Below are 22,397 nucleotides of genomic sequence, written 5' to 3' on the forward strand. Positions count from 1 at the left end.
CCGCCCGCCGACCCGGAAGGCCCGGCCGAGGCCGCTCCGGAGCACCTCCGGCCCTGTCCCTTTCCCTGTCCGTGTGGGGGCCGGCGGCTCCCGCTCCGCTGCCGCCATGGGGAAGTCATTCGCCAACTTCATGTGCAAGAAGGATTTTCACCCCGCCTCCAAGTCCAACATCAAAAAGGTGAGGGGGGCCTGGGGGTGCCGGGGCCTGGGGGCCCCCCGTGCCCCGGGGGGACGGGTTGCCGGTGCCGCAGCGGCCCGAGTGGTGCTCCTCACCTTCGCGGGGTGGCACCGGGGCTGGGGCAAAGAGGAAGGAGGAGGCAGGGAAAGTAGCTAAGAAATACTTAAAGCTTCGAGTTTCCTCGTTCCCAGGTGTGTACGACTGTCGCATTTTCCTGTCCCAGGCTTTTCAACGCCTGATTGTCAGGACTAACAGGCAGCGTACACCGTCCAGGAAAAACCCACCTGTCACGATGTGCCCATGTTTTCCCAGTATTTCATACCTGCCTCGAGCTGGTTGCAGGTGTCCTCTCCAGAAGTGTGCCCATGCCAGGAACCCCCGAGGGGACCTGTGGCTTGCGGTCTATCGAGACTTTGCCGAGCAAGGGTCACTGCAGGGAAGACAGTGGCACCCACAGGGTATTTTCTGAGCTTACTTTTCCTTTTGAGCTGATAAATTTTGTCCTGTCTTTTCAGTGCATAAGTGTTGTTAGAACTTGGAGTTTCTCAAAATTACTGCTGTGGGAAGTTCGTTTTTAAAATACTGCATGAAAATAATGTATTTTATACAATTAGAAGGGTGACCATCCCTTGTTAATAATTTTTAATTGAGTAAGCCAGTTATTTATACACTAATATATTTTTCAATAGTTTTGTATTTAAGTAGAAGCTTAATTATCTTAACTAGGTATGGATGGCAGAACAGAAAATCTCATATGATAAGAAGAAACAAGAAGAATTAATGCAACAGTATCTGAAAGAACAGGAATCCTATGACAATAGGTGAGAATTGGCTTAAGATCACACACTTCTTCCTCCTGTCTTGTTTTCATGGTAGTGAAGGTCATATTGCTGTGAGCAATTTGAAGTACTGTCTCCCATTGACTGTAGTAGTAGTAGGAGAGAGCAGTGATTCATTAAGTGATGTCTGATTAAGTAGAAGTCACAAGAACTACTTTAAAGTGGTTTTGTGTCCATCTTCTAATTAATTTCAAAATATGCTACATTTCATGGAACAGTCGGTAACCTTGTATAACAATACTTTTGTATCACACAGAAATCTGTAACTCTGGACCTACTGCTTTTCAGTTGAGATTGAAATGTGTGATTTTTGGTGCACAGTGGGTCATGCAAAAGCATTGACTGGTCTCTCAGGTTTTTTGATACTCAGATTTTGTTACTCACATTAACAATTAAAAAAATGCTAGTTATCACAACGATTTCCTACTTTTGTTTTTGGGTTTTTTTGTGAGTGTTGCCAGTGTGATTGTTTTGCATGTAACATCCCAAATGCCCTTTTTATTTAGGTTGCTTATGGGTGATGAGCGTGTGAAGAATGGTCTTAATTTCATGTATGAGGCCCCACCTGGAGCAAAGAAAGGTATTGCAATTTCCTGATTGTGGACAGATAGTACTGCAAAGCTAAAAACCTTCTGAAGAAATAAGCACAATGTATGTTATTTAAAATAACATGTTCATGGTGAGGTAATGATAGGAGGTGTGATTTTTTTAATTCTTTCTATGGGACTATACAGACATAGGTAGATATAGATACAGTATGTAATAATTTTCATCTCACAAAACTTTAATTTCATTCAAAGACAATGGTTGGGATTTTTTTAAGCAACAGTTCAATGTGAAGTGTACAACCAGATAAAATATCTTTCCAGGAAACAACATAAATTCTGTCCTCGACCAAGGGTGTTTCTTAAGCCAATTATAAAGCCATTGGATGAGGACTAGATCTTACCAAGGCAGCAACTCAGACATGTCTGCACAAACCTGTTTTGGCCTGCCTGCACTCCTTTACAGAAATAGCAGGTTGCTTTTGTTTAAACATTGCACCCATAATGCAGCTTGGTGCTTGTCAGGAAATACCAGAGCAAGAAATTAATTATTAGAAGTTATAAAAATAATAAATGCTGAAATTCAATAGTCAAAAGTGCTGCCTGTCCTGTGTCTGGTGAGTCTATGACTGTTTAGTAGTGTCATAAATGGAAGTTTCTAAATACCTGGTGGACACTCATATCAATCACTTAATTTTAGCAAGATCTGAATTTAAGTGAAGAAGTAAGAAAATATGTTCTCTCTAAGAGAAAACATGTTCCCTTTAAAATACACTTTTCCCATTTGCATGAAATCCCTTGGAAATGCTTGGATGGACTCATTCTTGTAGACCAGATTTTTCAATTATTTAACTTTAGAAGCTCTAGTAGTAATCTCTTAAGTTTAGAGGAAATGTAATTTCAAAGTAGAAATTATTGCTAAACTTTTTTGTTTAATATCTTAAAAGTAAGTATTGTTGCTACTCTTGCAAAAAATGTTTGAAGTTTTTATTTGTGTAACAAATTTTAGAAGTAACAAGTTTTAGAAGGTGATTCTGGATTTACAGGATTTATAGCTATATACTAGAGCGTGGTTATTTTTAAGTGCACTCTAAATAAAGCTACTTTCTGAATATTTGCACTGTTGTTTAGTAGAAACGATAAAATGTTTTGTCTTTAGCTTAGGGGGGAATACCATCTGCATTTTACATATGTAATTAATGCATCATTTCTTTTCTTTGCCTGCTTTCTGAAAATTCAAAGAGGAAACAAAAGAGGTATTTCATTACATTATTTTATGTTTTCTTCTTGCTTACTTAAAATGTATTCTGAAACTTACCATGTTTTTTGTTTTATAGCAAGAAGGAGAGACTGAATACAAATTTGAATGGCAAAAAGTTGCTCCTCGAGAAAAGTAAGATATCTGGATTTTTCACAGACTTTTCTATTTGTCCCTTTTTTTCCCATTATATTTTTGAGCAGGTCACTTGTGTGATCTTGTCACATCCTGACTCTTAATTAGTAAAACCTGTTAACCTGGAACTATTTCCTTGCTCAGCTTTATTTCCGTTTGATTTTCACATCCATATTTGACACTCGGAAAACAATGTTTACAGGAATTACACCTCTGAAATGGGTGCACACTTATCAACAGAAGGTAGTTTTGTATATGGTGTCTTTTAAAAAGCAATAGTGAATTGAGTATTTGTTTTCTTTTGTGTTTGTGTAACAGATATGCTAAGGATGATATGAACATCAGAGATCAGCCGTTTGGCATCCAGGCAAGTCACATAAATTTCACTCTCTGGATGTCTGGGGTGTATTTCAAATGTTGTCTATGCAGAACGTTCACTACATTTTATCATCTCTTGTTCAGTGGGTTTAAAAGCTTCTCTTATGCCTAATGACACAGACGTTGCTGTAAACATTTGACTGTACTGGTGACTAAACTGTGTCAATTGGCTTTATTGCCTTTAGGTGCGGAATGTGAGATGTATTAAATGCCACAAGTGGGGTCACATAAACACCGATCGAGAATGTCCCTTATTTGGCCTTTCTGGAATCAATGCAAGTTCAGTGTCCAGTGACGGTTCAGGTAGGCAATGAATGGTTTTTAAACGTTCTGGTTAGACATATGGGGGAAGTTCATCATGTTTAATTTTAGAAGTTTTATCATATTTCAGAGAGTTGGTGAATTCTGGAAAATAGTTAATTCCAAATGTAGGATCCACAATTTTGGGTTAATTGTATCAAATTGCTGGGACCTGATTTTTTAATTTTTTAGCAACTCATTTAAAAAAGGTTCTGTATTGCTTTGATCCTATCCATGCCTAAAACTGAGAAGCTGCAATGAGACATTAGATCAGAATGACAAAATTTGTGTCACCAAAAAAATGAGTGGATTGTCAAAGACTGTCCCAGTTAAAATTTAAGCAAACTGCTTGGATAAGATGGAATATGTCATTACATCTTTGTTAATCACTTGGTAAAAAGGAGAGGTTTGTGGGCTTTTTTTAAAATACGTAATTGTGTAAGTGGATAAGCAATTGAAGCCTAGATTTCCAAATGTCTAGTTTCCTTTAATTCCTTTCATTCTTTTTGCTTCGTGAACTACAATTTTTTTTTCTTATATTAGCTCTCCTGTTACTTGAAGTCACACAGCAGTTAGTGCTAGCTTATGTTTGAAGAAGTGGGTATAAACATTCAAACTGAATTTTTTTTTTGCCTACAGTACTTTTTTTCCGTGAGTTAACCCAAGTTGTAATGCTTTTAAGTTTCTTAAAATGTGGGTATGTTAAAGAAACATGTGGTAGCATGGATGACTCTTCAGCCTTGCTGTACTGTGCCTTAAAGTCATGTGTTGTGTCTTGGATTTTCAGGGATACCATTAGACTTGCACACTTGATGGTTTCTGCTTTTCTTCTGTCTTCCTTCGGGTCATCTATTTTATGTAGCAGCTCCTAGTTTTGTAATGTATTTAGCCTACCAACAATCTCGTTTTTCAGGATTAGATCACATAGATACATAGTTTCTTTGGGATGAGGCCTGGAAGAGTTGAGTTTGGGGAAATGGTGCCTCTTACTCTCCTGTCTTTTTAGGCATTGTCTGATGATCATGCCATTATATTACTCAACCTGTAGTTGACTTGCTCAGCCTTTCTGTTCAGTTGGTTATAAAATTAAATCACTTTCTTGCATGAATCTTATCTTAGAAAAAAATTGTAGTTAGAGCATTTGATGATGGTAGAATTATTTTGTGCAGCTCTTGCACGTCAGAGAGGCTTTTGTGCTACAGAACTCACTGTCCACACCTCAGTTCAAATTATGTGGGTAAATTTTAGGTATGTTTGGTTGAGAAAGCAGAAAATATTTGTGCATGCTTGCACAAACCTGAATATGTGTTCCTTATTATTCATTACAGTGTAATACAGACACTCTGCAGTGTCAGTAGAAGACTAACTGCTTGTTTCAAACCTTACTGAACTATCTATATAGGTGTAGGCAACGTTTGACTGCTGTGGGTGTTTCCCACTTGAAGAGATGTCCCCCAGATGCCTTTTCAAACAATCTTTCTAAGCCTAAAGAGAACATTTAGCATATGTGATGAATTTTACATGAAGGAAAATGGTGTAAAAGTACTTAGATGTTCTCAGACTGTTCCAGTGCCCTCTCATTTTCAACTCTGGAACTTAGAAGACAGTGTGCTATGCTGAGCTTAGACTCTTGTAGGCTGAGGAAGGATTTTTAGGGAGTAGGGGTGGGCGACAGATCAGGATTTGTATATATAATTTGTAAGACGCTGTTCTTGAATTTGAATAGTCAGCTGTAATGATACTGCTACTTTCTCTTTCTCCCAGGGAAACTATGTAAAAACACTGTAGGTTAAAGTTCTTGATTTAATAGCAAATAGAAGGGTTAGAGAAAGTGGTAATATTAATTACAACATCATATAAAAGGTTGTCTGCTTTTTCAAGCCTCAGGAATACAAACCTTTCATCAACTTTTCTAAAACTTCATCTGATTTAATAACAAGATAAGTTACACTCCTTTGATGATTTCTGGAAATGTGTGTAAATGAAGCACTACAGTTAAGTGACAACATAAATTCTTTGAGTTCAGAGTTTGCTTCTCTTAAGACTCATAATTCATCCACATGGTATTTTAAGCATATGTCATATACTTTTAAAAAAAGTACAGTATTTTTGTTGTTTGTTTTTGTTGAAACCCTGACAGCAGTCCTGTGTAGGCTGGAATGGGAATAATTACTTTGCATTGCTGAGTGTTCAGCCCAGTTGTTACAGTGCTGCAGATCCACAGTTAGCTCTCCTGCATCTGTTTCCACCTCCAACCTCCATCAGAAGAACCTTCTTCTGTTGCTCTCTGCAATACACCTCCTCAAGCTCTGTTTGTTCTTGCTTCTTTCTCTTCATCAGTAATTGCATGCACTCCTAAGCTGCTTTATAGACTAAATTCCTGATTATTTTTTATTGTTTTATAGTACAAATGCAAAGCACAATAGCAAAAATATCCATTGCCACACTGTTCTTTAAACTGGCTAGAGCTCCAGAAAATGCTACTTTGGGAGGGACAAAGACTTTTTATGAGATCATCTTCTTATGAAACCTTTCTGTGTTTTGTGAACTGATGATTAGGTTTAAAGAAGTCCCTTGCACTTGAAACAATTTGAATTGTGCATGAATTGCTCGCCACCCAGCCCCTCCTCCACATGTCACAAGTGTCTCCTCATGCTTAGAAAGCTGGTAAAACACATGTAAATAGTCCACAGTTTTCATTTATCATGGTTGTCAGCACCAGGAAAAAAAAGTACAAAACTACTTGGCTTCTAAGGTAAAGTTCATTCAAATTTTCTGAAGCTGTTTGTTCGTTTGTAAAATGTAGAGGTTTAAACACAGGTCTCTGAACAGAGCAATGAATAGGGATTTCAAGGATAGGCAGTGATTACTGATAGTATACAGCCAGTCTGGAATGTGTACTAATTTTATTTGAATTTTTAATAACTCAGGGTGTAAAAATACGTTTGCAATGAACTCTCAAAGCATTGAAAAATGTTCAGCTAAATTACTAGATCATGCAGTACTTTCAAAGATTGGGAAGTATTGCCATATTTAGAAAGTAGTTGAAAACTTCTTTCTAGCTGGTGTTTCAGGAAATTGAAATATAATTATTGTCTCATAAATGAAAGTGTACAGCTGAGAAATACAGATATAATGAGGAAGAAAGGTGAAACCAGAGTAAAATTTTAGTACCATAGTCAATGTACAAGGATTCCAATTAGTTAATGAAATTAATTGTATTAGAAGGACCAGATTTAAGTTCTAAATAACTAAACATTTTTTTTAAAGAGCAAACCTTTGGCATTTTTTTAGATTCTTTAGAAAGAGCTCTATTGCTTTGAAGTTACTTACTTGGTAGTGCTTTATTTCTTCTGATTTATAATCTTTTCATCCTAATAGAAGTCGATCTTACATCCTTTTCATGCAAATTGAATGGAATAATTTTTTTAGGCGGTGCGTGGTAGTTACCCTAGCTAAATTTAGGTTAGAATTCTTCAAACTTCGCAAATACTCTCCCTTGCTAGATCACACCATGCATCAGGACAGTGTTGGAAGGCTCTGGTCCATGTGCTGCTGAGCATCCTGGTTGGTGATGAATCTTTGCCCAGTGAGTGCGTGGGAACATTGGGCTTCATGAATCTGAATCTGGTGTGCTAAGGACACTGGCATCAGTAATTTCTGCAGAAGTAGGTTTTAAAAAATGGTCTGTCTTCCCTGTAAAAGATTGGTAGTAGGCCTTGATACAAGTTCAGTTTGTGTTTTGTTCTAATTTTTTCCTGCTTCAGAAAGAGTGAAACAAAATGTCTTGTTTGGACTCACTATTTTTTTCAGTATCAGAGGAAACATTTGACTGCATATAAATGAAAAAATTGTCTGATATAGTTGACTTATCTAAAGTTCCTGCTCTGTTTCTCCATAAGGAAAAAAGAAGAATTATAAGCTAAGATTTTTTTCCCCCCCACATCATGTATATATATATATATAAAAAAAAAGCCAGTATAGGCTTTTTCTTTCCCATAAATTTTATAAGTTGTGATTCTGTCATTTCTGCAGAATAGCTGCCTTTTAATCTGATGTGAAACATTGTGCTGTTCCTCTTAACACATAAAACTGGTTGGCAATTGCTGTGTTGGATTTGGTGTTGAATATTTTGTGTGCAAAGACCAGTCACATCCTTCAGTCTCCTCCAGTGAAACCACTGCAGGGCAGAGGGTGTCTGTGGCACAGAGCTGTGTTCTGCTGTCTTTGTCAGCAAACAAAAATAGTTACAGTACCTTAACTTGGGCATGGTGGCTTGGTTATTTTTGCTTCTGGGACCATTTTACTAATCTAGCTGGTAATTCATACAAAAAAAATCTTACCATTAAAAAAGCACCTATTGAATAATATCTCACCAGTGAATAGAGATTATTTTTGCAATAAGGCAATTTCAGTGGATGTGGCTATCATGGGATAATCACACCCCTGGGGTACAGCCTTGTCTGTAATCTCCCAGGAGTGTAATTATTGCATGATAACTGCACCCCCTGGTGTTGCATTATTTCTATTATGAAATTCTTAGTTTTAGATATAAAGTAACTTACTTTGATCACTGGAAACTGTAAAGTAGTGTTAGAATATTCCAGCTGTGAGGCTTATAGAGACTAACTTAGAAGATTTACTTTTCCTTTACGAAGGTAAATTAGGCAATCAAAATGCTTCTTTGGGCTAAACTGATTTGCAGAGTGTTTTACTGATAAAATCCTAACTTTCAAAGTTCAAACAAGATAAAAATATTGGTTGTGCCACTGTGTATATATGCATGTAGAAAATACAGAATGCATACCAGCAAAAAAAAACCAGCTCACTAGCATCTCAAAGTTTGCCTATTTTTACAATCATTTTTTTTCATTAACCAGCAGCATCTGCTGGGGTTTGTGAGGTTTTGTTGTGAATCCTGAAAAGCCATTGACTTGATTGGAACAGATATCATTAGGTGTCCTGTGCAAAATGTTTTGGAATAATACTGTTATTTCACTTCAAAATTGCCTGTGACTTTCTTGGTCAGGTGAAGTTAGGACAAACTGAATTTTTTTTTTCCTTTCATTCTTTTCTGCAAACAATCTGTCCTGTTCAATGATGGTTTGGGCAGATGGGGGAGCGATTAAAAAGCTATGAAAGTTTGAATGCTTACAATCTCTATTACATGTTTTTTATAACAAACAACCCACTATGGATATGTTCCTTTCTTATGAAGAAAAGTATTACTATCTTAGGAAGTGAGGCTAGTGTCTCAGATTATTTGAATAGCATAGTTAGAAGTGGGATGGTAAGGTTAAAAGATGTTCTTGCACCCTTGGCCTATGAAAGCTAAGCCTGGAGAGTGCTGGCCATCCTCCTCTGCTGTGGACTGCTTTGCATATCTTACAGCTGACTGGCTCCATATGTGATCCATGCCATGGAATTACTAAGGAAAAAGTACTGTAAAGTGCTTTGAAAAGCATGTTGTGGAAAATTCAGGCAAATAAAGGTAAAATCTAATAAAGCAACATGTGTGGGTGTCTAGTATCTTATGGTCTACCAAGATAAAGCCACTCTAGGTATGGCTGTGCAGGTGCAGCCTTCTGAAGGTTCATTACCCAGTTCTGGGGCTTGCACTCTCTCTTTTCATCTCCTGAGTGCCTTTAGGTGAAATACCTTCAGAGTGATCACTGAAATTACCAGTCACATGGAGACAGCAAAAAATTAAATCTATGTTTATGTTACATTATGACCGCATCTCACTGCAGTTTCCCCAAAAGAGAAAAGTCTGCTTTGTATTGGGAATTCAGGAATTTTTTTAAATGTTCTCTTGAAATTGTAATAACCAAGAAAACGTATTTGAATATGTTAACTGTGAGTATTTATATAAATGGTCATCTGTAGAAACATACAGTGTGTGAAACCTTCCTTTATGATCTGCAGCTGAGACCTTTGATTGTGAACAGTAGGAACCTTAACTAAATCTTCACATAGTTTAAGAACTGTCACATTTTAGAATAATCCTCCATTTATGTTTCAGAAGCCTTGGTATTTGTTGTGAATGCATAAGATACAGATTCTTTCAGTAATGTTGTGCTTAGCATTTAAACAATAAATATGGATTCCAAAAGCAGTTTGATAACGTTAAGTGGTTTTCACTACTCCAAAAAAGTAATAAGGAAGCTCAGGTTTCTCTGAAATACCACATCACAAAAGCATGGCAAATTACACCAAAATTCTGTGCTGAAGTGTTAAATACAGTTAAACTGCAGGCCCTCTGAAGAAGAGCTAATTAAAAGCCAGAGGTTTTAGTCATTGATTTCTCTCAATGCCAACTGTAGCAGTTGCTTTGAAGTGTAAATATGGTCTGAATGCACTCATCTCTGAAACAGATGAAAAAATTATCAGTAAAAGATGATTGATTCTAAATTAGTGGAGGCAGCATAAATTTACTGTGTGTCATGATCACATAATTTTGATAATAGTTCTTTGTTCTTTAGATAAAATAAGTGCCTACTCTCATCTCTGTCACAACCTCAGTAAAAGTTCACAGACTGTGGAGTGTGATTAAACTCAGTCTGTAATTTTTTTCCATTTTTGCTCAATTTCCTTTTAAGCCATATTAACAAAAGCCATAGAAAACTCAGTGGACAGAACAAGAAAGTATATGGATGTATTGACACAACTGTCTATTCTGATTTTAAAATTAGTTTCTGTTTTAATAAAGCAAAACATTAAAAGCATTGTATCATATGTTCACCCAGAAAAGGCAGCCTTCTGCATTCATAGTACATTTATCCTTCATGTGCTTGTGTGCCAGACTGAAACCCACCAGCAGAATGTTTTCTAAAGCCTAGTTAATTCAAAAGAGATTTTTTTGTACTCCCTAGGTATTTGTTTATCTTCTTTTCCACAGCAAAGCATGGCTTTAGTATCACTGTTGTGTAGAAAACCAAATAAATTTCAGTTTGGAGTCTTTATGGTCTCATGTGGTCCAAGCCACCTATAAGAAAGGATGTTGACAACATGCTTTAGGCCTACTTCGTTAACAAAAAATGTGTAGCAATAAAAGAGAAGCCTTGAGAGTATCTTGTCCTTGATTCATAAATTAAGTTTTAAGCATGGGAGCATGGAGCTTACTGGCCATGACATCTACTGGCAAATTGATAGCAGATACACAAGTTTGCTATGTTTACATTTTCATGTAAATTACCTCTCTTACCAAGTCAGGAGAAGTGTGATGGTGTGATGATGGTGATGTTTTTAGATTAAAATGATCATATTTGTAAACTAAAAGATACCCCATGCCAGAAAGGGAGGAAAGCCTATTCTAAATAGGCTAAAGTTCTAAAAACCATATTCTAAATACTCTGCTTTGATGATACGCAAAATGAGCAGTACTTAAAATAAAGGTAAATAGTTGCAATTAAAATGTCACCATGAAGAATATACTTTTCCCAGTATTTTCTACAATTTTCCAGTTAACTTTTATGTAGTGTACTCTACTCTAATTGTGTAACAATACATAGAATACAAAACAAAAAATACATACAACCTTATATATCATATAGTTCTGTAACTGCAGCCACAACGTAAGTACAACTGGTTACTGTCATTTCCCCTGCCAAAGACGGCAGGAATGTTTACAGTATTGTTTCTTATGTCTTTGCTTTCCATTTATATTCCACAATAAAAATCCATTTAAAACCTGATTGATTGCAAAGAATAATTTGGTTTGCTTATCTGCACTGGTGAGAGTAGTGAAAGCTGTTATCAGTAAATTGGACAAATACTGTCAAGACTGTGCATCATGAGTAGGTGGAAACTACTGCTGTTTTTGGTGATACTGACAAACACAACATGATTGTCTGTCCTCACTGCCACTGAAGCTATTGCAGAAAAAGTAATATTTAATCACAGTAGTTACACAAAGGTATTTTAGCATACTGTTCCCTCATATTGAATAATAAGAAAAATGTGCTTTACATGTAGTGGAGGCCTGTTAGATGGTGTGTTACAGCTGGCATTGCTCTCCTAAGGGTGACCATGCCTCCTAGAGGAAACAGTCTGAAAACAATGGAGTGTTACATGCACTCTGCAGTTGTAGCATCAAGAGAAGCACAGACAGAATAGAAAATTAATTGCAGCTATAGGTTTCTCTGATTTCTGGGACAGGCATGGGATATTAATGTGGGGTGGGAGAGCTTGCTGTAAGGCAGGCACTTAAGTAATTGAAACCCAGAGCTGTATTCCCCTCCTAATGGCTTAATAGAAGCAGAACTGATTCTGTTAAATTCATCTCAGATCTGTGATGAGAAATTGTCATGCTCCTTGTTCTAAAAAAGCAAATTTCCAATATAGAAATCCTAATATGATATTCTTCTGCAATCCAGTGTAATTGATGCTCATATATGCCTGAGAAAAAAACTATTTACATCTCTTCTGTTTATTTAATTGTACAAGTATTATAAAGATGCACCAAAAGCTGTCAAGCTGAGGTTGTACTCGGATAGTGCTTTGTGAAGACTCAAATTCTTTTCACACTTCATTGCATGTTTTGAGTTTCTAGATTTTGTGCCCCAACTCTGAGTCTATCTGAATTGTATCCTTAAATAGTACCTTAAACAGAAGATAACAGAGAGAATTAGTGCAGCAAGAAGTTCTGTGCAAAGTAAGAATGAAGAAACTCTAATCTTTTTGCATGACAACACTGTTTCTTGAGAATTACAATAGCCCAAAACCAACCCCTTTAAAAATCCATTGGTGGGTCTTTCACTATGGTGATGTCATATGCACAACCAGTTAATTACACTATATGACAAAAAGTTTTTCCAAGACTGTTAATTAGTTCTAAAGCAGATAAATGGTTTAGTTTTAGCCAAGTGGTGTCTGGGAAAGTTTGAAATTTTTTTTCTCCCCTTTTCTTTTTTTTCCCCTATCAAAATGCAAATTTCAGAAAATAACCTTGACAGTCAGATTTAAAAATAGCAGGGTACTGTTGACTTGTTTCAGGAAGAATAATAAACAGATGAATAAACTTTGTAACTTCGAACTTATTTTTAGTTTGCTGATGAAAGAATGCTGAGAGACTAGTTGTCAGAAGTTGTAGCAATCAGCTATTTTTGTAGGATACCTGCATCTAAAGTTCTGCCAGCTCATGGTGTTACATCTCCAGATGTTTTCACCAGCATGGGGTCACAGAGGTAGCTTCTTCACAGGCTGTCTCACAAGTGTGTAAGGAATGCCTATATGAGGAGATTGATTTTCAAAGCACGTAAAGGATTTCTGTGTCACTCCTGATGTAGGAATGACTCTGCAAGTTGATGGGTGCTGTTCAAGAATAGTAAGCTATCATCATTGCCAAAGATTTTAACCAACTGAGAGCCTCTCAGCTCAATCTTACCTCTGTTTTACATTTAAAGACTCAGCTGGAGCTGAGGGCTGCCAGGTATACCTAGTACTAGACTCAGAGGGTGAAGACACAAGTGTGGTCATAAGCCAAAGGCAGGCTGAAAAGATTTACCACTTTGGGTTACCAGGCAACCTGGTGGCATCAAGGTTTAAGCTTTAACTGCTTAATAGGGAAGCCAAGGACACTTCTGAGAAGTTGCTTTTTTCTAATCTCTGTTAAGTGAGGTTCAGTTTTTAGTGTTTCTTTTACAGGCTTTGTCCCTCTCATTTACATTAGCCAGGAAAAATACCCTAATAAATTTTATAGTATGGAAATGAGAATGTGATAGTTTACTCACAGATTTAGGCATCTTTTAGGACTCTGTGAAAAAGCATCTCAAAAGGAAGTATGTTACATGCCTCAGTGCTGTCACATAAAACATCTGTGCCCAGGAATCCTGAGAGACCTCAACCTGTCACTGTTATTTCAAAGAAAATTATATTTTCTCATCAACATCATTAAAATATAAATCAAAAGCAGTTCTGTTGAGGTGGGAGAAAGAAGTCACCAAGCATTTGATTCCTTTGATTCCAAGTAGAGGTGTTTAATTATGAGAATAAACATTTTCTTGATTGTTGTTCTGTTGTACTGAAAGTAAATAGTAATAGAGGTTTGCAGTTAAGCTGTGTAGCCATTGTCAAATATGATGTCTTAATTGAACTTATCAGCCTGGACTTGTAACCAGGTAGAAAACAATCTCTAGATGTCCCAGATGTCTAGATTTTTATGCATCTGTTTCATCCTCCTAAAAAATATTAATGTTTTTCAAACTGCAAAGATGCCATACTGCAAAGAAGTGCCTTCCATAATCAACCATTCTGGACAGCTGCCCATGTCATGCCTGCCTGGGGTCTGCATACAGAAAGGTTGTGAAATAGGGTTGTGTTTTGACTCTACTTTCATTTATGGGGTTGGTTTATTTTCTGAATCTCATTTCCTAGTGTTTTCTAAAGCCTTTAGTTATAGTAAAAATAACATATTTAATAAAGCTTCTTGGAGATTCTTGCATCTCCTCACAAGCTAGGCTGAGCCCAAATTACTGTTTCCCTTACAATTGCAGGGAGACCAAAACAGGAATAATTTTATTTCATAAACAGCTTTAATCTCAAGTTTCTGTGGGTGCATTTGATGTAGCTTGTATACATCCACAAAACAGGAATAACAGTAGTTTGGTAACTGTCCTTATCATGGTAATACTGCATTGCAACTAAAATACTGTAGGTGTAGCTACGAATTTCTCTTTGACATCATTAATATACAAGGAGACAGCTACACAAATATCAGTAGTGTTGGGCATTCGTTACAAGCGTTTTCTTAAAATAGAAGAAATAATTTTGCTTGCCTCTTTCTAATGTTATGCACAAGAAATGCCAAAAAGGTTTGTTTTCGGAAAATAATTTTGAATTGTGCCAATATGCCTTCATGTCTCTCTGGTCTCAATTCTGACCATAGTCCTCATAGGGAACCACAAGGTTAGGGCTTCTATCTTGGTTATTTAGCAAGTCTGCTGGATAGATTTGGACAAGTTGCATTTCTCTATTGATCTAATCCTACTAATGAGAATAATTAAGTATTGGATACACACCAAAACAGGTACAATGCTGAAATACTGAAGAGGAATACCTAAGAAGTTAGTTAAGTTACTTTGTTAGGCAGTGGCTCTTGGAATAATAGGGAGGAAATGCCTTTGAATAATAGAGGTATCCTAGGCTTGAATTGGTCAAGTGTTTGGGTTTCTTTGGTATGGAGAAATCTTTCATGGCTCTGTGCTTTGTTTCTGTTTGGCTTCCTCATACTCGGTTTTTGACTGAATTGTATGGCTGTTTTATGTGGACTTTTCAAATCAAAGCCTCTTCTGGTACCAAGTTCTGTCATTAGGTGTCTGTCTAATGTTACTTTTGGTTCCAGCCAGACTAGATTTCAGCAGGCAGACCAAGGTGTGAAATTTTAAATATGTAAAAATGTAGACATGGGGGCCTATACACACTCATTAATTGAGAGTTTACAAGTACACTGTAACACATAAAATGAAAAAGCACTTTTGGTAAACTACAGGGGGGATGGGAAATAACCCCCTACTTAACAGAAATGTAAACTCAAGGGAAGACTAAAAAGTATCCCATTTGAAAATTCTTTTGCCCAGCAAAACAAGGAACTTGTGAAAAGATAGTCATTAATGCAGGGCTCCTTAAACCATTTCCAAAGTTTTGTTTAATTCCTTCCTGCTTTTCTGTTTGTTTCTGTGAGGTAATATATTATACAGGAAAACTAAGAAAAAGGTTACTTTTTTTGAGAAAGTACAATGTTACTTTCCGTATATTTTCTATAGCAAAAATTTCACTTTTCCATATTTGTCTGTGTTAAAAATGTATGAGTTTTGTCAGTCTTCACAACTAAGAAAGCCTTACAGAGCAGGATCAGTACATTCATATGGCTAATTAATCTTACCATTTACAGTAGTTTACTGAAGTAATAGTAAACGTGTGCTCCATGCCCTGTTTTACATTCTTTTTAATTTAGATTTACCTTACACAGTTCATTGACAGTAAGGTTAGTGAAGGAACTGGGAAGGAAATTTACTGAAAGTGACCTCACAAGAGAGTGAATATTTAGGGTGAAGAAAAAGTATCTAATCAGACAAGTACACCACATTATGATGATCACAGGGATTCAATTAAAGCATAAGAGTGAGTTACAAGGTTTGTAAATTATGCAGTCAAGTCTGAATGATACATAATACATCCCCTATTTTACTCATTCTTAGATTCTTGTAAAGAAAGAAATCATGTGCCTAATGCCAACACCTAGTCTAATGAAAAATATAACATAGTTTTTAAGCTAATAAAATGAGAAATATCTGAGATAACAGTCTAGAGGCTATATCTGTTCTAGGCAATCCCTAGAATAAGTAAGGACATCAATATTTTTCATGTGTTTTATATTCTATAAGTATTCTTCTAATGTTACTTTTTACATTGAAGTTCACAAATTTGTGTCATTATGAAAAATGAGTTATTAGTGACATATTAGAGGTGCATTTTCTCATTGTTTTAAAGGAAAGGAGGCACCTGAGTCTTATTTAATGTGCTTTATTTAGATCTCCTGTGCTTTTTTACTATAATAAAAATATATTACTAGACTTATCTAATACATTGTTTTCAACATGACAAAGTTACATAAGAGAATCCCCTTGTACTTAAAGAAAAATGCAATTATTTTCCATTCTGAATCTTCAGACTGCTGTTTTAGAAAATCATATCTGATTATTTGCTCAGCAGAAGATTATTGAGTTGATTTAGCTGTGATTTTACTTAACAAAGCTTCAACTGAATTCCCACTGTGGAGTCCAAAAAAGGTAGAGAGATATAAATGATATATTCAAACTGTGATTTTTGTGAACAGGGCCATCAATGCACCCCTCGGAGCTAATAGCGGAGATGAGAAACAGTGGGTTTGCACTGAAACAAAATGTACTGGGGAGAAACTTGACCGCAAATGATCCATCACAGGTAATACCTTTTTACCAGTAAGCTGAAAATGTCTGTAAATCTAAATGTGATTGCTTGTGAATTGTTACTTAATGTTTTCAAATATGCATATCCATAGGAAAGCTGAATAGCTATACTAGTAGAAAAATGTCAAAAAACTTAGTTTTCCAGCTTTGTTTCATACAGAATGGTGAATCATAAATTACTTCTTTTAAAACCACATATGATAAATTAAATCCCTCTTCTGGGTGACTAGAAATTGAATTTTTCATAAAGGGGTGGTTAGGGCTTCTGCTGCATACTTGTAATGCAGTGCTACCCTTTGGATGAAGTTTGAGGCAGTACGCACAAATAATTATTGCCAGGAATGCTATATCTGAAGGGGTTTTTTTACTTGATTCACTATTGTTCCAGTTTTTATTTCTGGTAGTGAAAATGGTTCAATTTACTTTACTTAGACAGATCAAAGTATATTACTAATTGAAGTGCTTTAATAAAAGTGTAAAATGGAAGATTAATATACACTCCTTGAAGTAACCTGTGTTTATATGGCAGAATAGTCAAACCACTTGTAAAAAGGGGATGACTATAAACTGGTCTTGAAATCTTCAGTAAATCAACAGTTCATTGTGTCTCCACAGATGGATGTACCTTTGCCTTTAAAAAAGCTATGTACCCCAAAAAATGTACCATATGGGCACTGTTAAATGAATCATGTTGATATCAGTATGTTTGCTTTATGTTAGGTGTTCTGGCATTTCTTTGTAAGAGCTTTTAATCTTTATTTCTTCTTTCGTCTTCTGAGTGTGGCTAAAATGAAAAACATCACTGTGGAGAACTGTCGTGTACCAGATGTGCATAATTTGAGGAATTCAGGGTCTTCAAAGTAGTTTTGGTTTGCTGATTGCGTTACTGTATGTAGATTATATGATTACAGTATTTTGCATTGCTAGAAGACTTTGTGCACATTTAAAGACTAATAACACTACAGTGAAGTAGATGTGTTACCCATTTTCCTAATGACTAAACCGAGACAGAAAAGTAATTTGCTTAAATTACTCTGAGTTCGAGCAGGACTAGCGTCTTACCTATTCATCCAAGCGTGATAACAATGGAGTGACTTATCCTGGGGAATCAAGGGCTTCAAAACTGGCTCATTTTTATTAACTATTTCAGAAATGTTTCTTTCCCTAGCAGTGATTTTTTCATACATTAGTAATAATTCCTGTTGTATAACCCCCACATTATAACACCTACTCAGCTCTGAGAGAGAATGTCAGGGTTTTTCAACTTGGTAGAGCATATTCTGTTCTAACCAGTCTCTTATGCTGACTTAATAATACAAATATTTGTGTCTGTGCAAAAATAAGGTATGTAGAGGCACCACTTTTAAAACAGAAATCTGAATGAAGATATTATTTTTATCTATAAGAACCTGATGTCTTACTGCATTTTTCTAGGAGTTTGTTACAAGTGAAGGAGATGACGATCCAGAAGTTGAATTTTTAAAATCACTGTCAACCAAACAAAAACAGAAGCTTCTAAGGTATGTCTGGTACCTAGTGGAGGGGATATGTATCACCAGTATTTCTGATTACATCCATGATTGCCACTGTAACTCCTTGGTGCCTTTTAGCACTATCAGTACAGAATAAAATGAGCTTAGTTTAAATACACTTGATCACAAATGGCATCATGTAGCATGATTTTTAATCTACTTGTGTTATTTAATCTAGTTTTGATGCCTTTGACTGGGGCTCATTTCCAATTTAACTGGGATACTGAAATACGAATTGGCACACTAGAGATGCTGTGCTGCTATTTTAAAATATTATTCAGCATTCTGTTGTTTACAGTATATACCTAGTATATACTCTTCTTCTGGGATTAAAAATTCTGTGATCTTGTTCACTGGTTTACAACTTGACAAAGTTTATCTTCTCCCTTTGGCTGAACTGAGCCTGATCCTGTACCCCAAGGCCAAGGTTGGCCCAGCTGCACCCTGTGCTCGTGTCAGGGTTTGCAGCTCATTGCTCCCTGTGGGTCTGAGTTAATGTGGTTCCTGTGCTTTGCTTTTATCCAACTGGTGTTGTGTGCCAAGTGACTTACGGGTTTTTTTGTCTTTTCATTTGCAACGTTATCCTGAAATAACCTCAAAATGTTTAAAATCAAAAATACTGGCTAGATCCCATAGAGGCATGCAGATAAAACAAGCTTATAGGATGAAAGATGTCAGATATGTGGGGAGTGGGAGGAGGGGAAGGTGAATGGCTAAGTAGGTCCATGAGTAGATAGGTACACACGGTATTCACATATGTAATAAATAATTCTCTGAAAATAGTCAACATGTTTTATGTTCCTTTTAAGTAAGGAATGTGTATGTAGTTAGAATAATTTAAAATGTTATTTTTGTTTGAACTTCTGCTGGCCCAAAACATTTAAATATTTATAATCCTTTGTATTTTAGAAGCTGAAGTTTAGTAAGTATTTGGGTCCTTTAGGTTTTATTAGTCTGAAGCGTTTTTTTTTCATATACAGGAAGCAGTTTCACTATTCGCTCACTGATATTTTGAGCATAAATACAGAAAGCTAAATAAAAACTACATTAAAGTAGTGGAATAGCAGTGAATGCATGTGCATGATAGAATATTGTACATTTACAGATAGAGAAGTGTAAGTTACTAGTTGTGAAAAAAGAGGTTACTGGAAATACCTGTATTATTTGCCTAAAGAACTCAAAGACGTATGTTTTAATCTCAGTTTTCATCATTAATAGAAAGTGAATACTAATTGCATTTTTTTCACTTTCAAAATACCTTTTTAAAATGTACAAACAAAAGCAGCAATGATTTTCTAAAGTCTCCAGAGCAGCCTGACAAGGGGGGGAAAAAAGCACTACTGAATGTATTTATTCCTAGTTACAAGGCCCAAATTGACAGTTACGTATCTTTTTGAAAATTAAAGAATTAAAAAATCATATTACTCCTGTTTTGAGGGAGCAGCTGTGAATTACATACAATGGGTAATGCCAGGTTAGAAGTTTTAAAATGAAACTTTGCTGAAAAAGGAAAAGAATTCAATGTTTTTTTAATGAAAATTATTGTATTTACTGTGTAGGTCATCAGAAGTAGTGAACATTAAAAGACAATGACTTTGTAATTTAGTACATCTTAACGTGTCTGATTGTGCCACTCTTTTATTTTGACAATAAAAGGAAGTTGGATCGTCTAGAGAAGAAAAAGAAAAAGAAAGATAGAAAGAAGAAAAAGCAGCAAAAGAAAAAAAGCAAAAGTAAACACAAGAAACATAAGATGAGATCCTCTTCCTCATCCTCTAGTGAGACTTCAGTAAGCAGCAGTGATAGTGAGACTGACAACAGAGATAAAGAAGCAAAAAAGAAGATGGATTCTAAGAAAAGAAAAAAAGACAAGTTTTCAGAGGCTAGCAGCAGCAGTGATTCAGAAGGAAAGGCAAAAACGAGGAAGGAAAAACTTTATGAAGATCTCTCCAGTAGTCACGGTAACAAGGACAAAGATAGGGAGAAGTACAAGCTTTTAAAGCGAGACAGTTCTGCAGAGAACAACAAATGGAACTCCTGTGAGGGAGAAAGAAAGTCCACAAGCAGATACCATAGCACCAACACAAGAGACACTGAAAGAAAGGAGAAGGATAGTAGAAGCCAAAACATGAATGAAGGGAGCAGGAGAAGCCCATGCTCAAATCACAGCAGTTCCAGGCAAAGGCACATAAGAAGAAGTCCAAGTCAAAGCCCTGGTGAAGAGCGGCACAGGAAAAATGAAACCAGAAGCCCCAGCACAGATGTTCACAGAGAGAAGAAAAAATGTCGAGAAGGCTATGAGGACAAGTGCAGTAAAGTGGAACACAGAGAAAGGAGCAGACGCAGTAGAAGCAGAAGCAGAGAGAGGAAAAGAAATAGGTAGTGTAGGGGACAGGTGCAAACAAGAATTTCTCTGGGTTTTGATGAATACCTTTTAACAAGGGCTCAATTACATACTGCTCTTCATTTTCCAACCTCTGTAACTAGCATTTCCTACATAAAGCCAACAGCATCAATTCTATTGTGTTGGAATATTTGTAAATTAGGTATAAATGTTAAGGTATTTTTTTACTGTCTAAATACACTTATTGGCAAATATTTCTTGTATACATGCAGTAATTCACAGACCTGAGTTTAGGATTTTACAATATTTAAAAGCAGTATGAAATACTCTTGGTTTCATCCATGATTTCTGTTTAGATGCAACTGCAAGGGGGAGCAGAGAAAGCATTTGAGATTGTCCTGGATAAGATCATTGCTTTAGATATCAAAGCATTGTCTTGTAGAGGGTTTTGGTTTTTTCATACTGAAACATTTTTCCTAAAGTTCCCTGTAAGAGATCAATTTCAGGAGTTAAAACAACAGAGAGACATAGTTCACATAAGTGTATAGCCAACATTTTTTGGCTTCCTGCAGTGTACAGCTTGGTCAGGGCTATCTCAACATCTTGAACCCCTGTTGGTATGTGTCAGTACAATGTCAAGCTATTGTTCAATAATCTCTCAAGACATGAAAGGAATATTTACTGCCTCAGCTGTTTCAGGTATGTCATTGTTTGTGGTAGTAAGTTAGTGTAAATAGTCATCCTTTTGTTTTCATGAACCTTTTTCTGTTTTTAGTGATTGTCAGTCATTTTCTGTGTACACTGTTATGAAGATGAACTTCCATAATAAAATACCTTATTCTTTAAAACCAGTAATAATTGCTGTCTTCTTCAGAGTTCTGAGTCAGTACAAATGCACAAGGCAACACTTTACAAGGTTTTTATTGCAAAGGAAAGGCTTCTCTGGTCTTTCAGGGTGGCAGATGGAAGTATTCATTAGTGGACACGTGAAACAGTCACTGTACTCAGTATTCCAGCAACTTTCTCACCCTCCTCACTCACAGGACAAATGGGACTATCTGTTATTACCAGTCCACTTCCACTTCACTCAGAAGATTCTCAGCACTGCAGAGTATAATAATACATGGTGAAAGTGACCTGGCTTATCGTTTAAGTGCATGTGAAGAGTTTGAAAGGGTGAGCCATTAAGAGATGTCACCTTTTCAATGTGTGTCTGCATTAGGTTGCTCTGGGCATTCTTGCTGAAGTAGCTGGGAGTTAAAGAGCCCCTGCAGTAGAGTCAGCCCCCCTATATTGATGTGTGGAAGTTCTGATTCTGAAAGAACAGGCAGAGACTGCAAAAATGCTTGTTTTAGCAATCTAAACAAAACACCCGTGTAAGCTAAGAGTAATGTGACAGGGGAAAATGCATATTCTGGGAGAAAATGTTTGTGTTAAGTGCAGCAGGGAAGATAGGAATATCTGGAAGGTGCCTCCGTTCCAAAAAGGGTCTCTCCAGTTGTTTTGTGTTTGGCTCAGGAATCCTGCCAACTACAATGCAATTGACTCGCACCTGAAAAAGAGTGGACAGCTCGACATCCACAGCTGTATGCTCTTTTGAGGGCTCTGCACTTCACTCCTTTCCTTGTAGTTAAACAGCATATCCTGCCTTTTTTTTTCACAGAAAAAGACTGGCAGAAAAGTCATGACATTCTGGATGTATCTGTCTTAGACTACATATGGAAGAGCTTTGGAGCAAACCACTCATCTTGCCAGGGGAAGGTTGATGTGGCTGTGCCGGCAGTGTCTCACTGATCCCGCTACCTTCCCTAGGCCGGTTTGTGTCCCCTCACCGGCACGGAAGCCACAGGGAGCCCCGGCCGGGGTGCTCCGGGCAGCGGGGGTATGCCGGTGCCGCTGTGGGGCCTGGCCGAGGCGGGCCCGCGCCCTGTTCGCCCGCTG

At 36.8% G+C, this 22,397-nt stretch overlaps 1 protein-coding gene and 1 long non-coding RNA gene across 3 annotated transcripts; both read left to right on the plus strand.

The window, feature by feature from the left end:
- The first annotated feature begins 6 nt into the window (after positions 1 to 6).
- CIR1 (corepressor interacting with RBPJ, CIR1) lies at positions 7 to 21,311 on the plus strand. Of its 2 annotated transcripts, XM_015634331.3 has the most exons (10): positions 7 to 178; positions 905 to 999; positions 1,524 to 1,597; positions 2,805 to 2,818; positions 2,900 to 2,955; positions 3,274 to 3,322; positions 3,519 to 3,636; positions 16,469 to 16,575; positions 18,015 to 18,100; positions 19,769 to 21,311. In XM_015634331.3, the coding sequence occupies exons 1-10, from the start codon at positions 107 to 109 to the stop codon at positions 20,493 to 20,495; spliced, it is 1,398 nt and encodes a 465-aa protein (XP_015489817.1). In that variant the 5' UTR covers positions 7 to 106; the 3' UTR covers positions 20,496 to 21,311. The 2 variants fall into 2 exon arrangements, with proteins under 2 accessions (XP_015489817.1, XP_015489818.1); XM_015634332.2 differs by lacking the exons at positions 7 to 178; positions 2,805 to 2,818.
- Positions 3,644 to 9,143, plus strand: LOC107207378. Its single transcript, XR_001522720.2, has 2 exons — positions 3,644 to 6,388; positions 7,140 to 9,143. It is a non-coding gene; the product is annotated as an uncharacterized LOC107207378 (long non-coding RNA).
- Positions 21,312 to 22,397: the final 1,086 nt, after the last annotated feature.

The sequence above is a fragment of the Parus major genome, chromosome 7 (genome assembly GCF_001522545.3).
Source record: "Parus major isolate Abel chromosome 7, Parus_major1.1, whole genome shotgun sequence".
NCBI lineage: Eukaryota > Metazoa > Chordata > Aves > Passeriformes > Paridae > Parus > Parus major.

Bases quoted from the DNA above. Each gene is read 5' to 3' on its own strand.
- CIR1 (XM_015634331.3), top strand. From the start codon at position 107: ATGGGGAAGTCATTCGCCAACTTCATGTGCAAGAAGGATTTTCACCCC. The intron at 179-904 runs GTGAGGGGGGCC...TATCTTAACTAG, and splicing joins CCAAGTCCAACATCAAAAAG to GTATGGATGGCAGAACAGAA. The intron at 2,956-3,273 runs GTAAGATATCTG...TTTGTGTAACAG, and splicing joins AAAGTTGCTCCTCGAGAAAA to ATATGCTAAGGATGATATGA.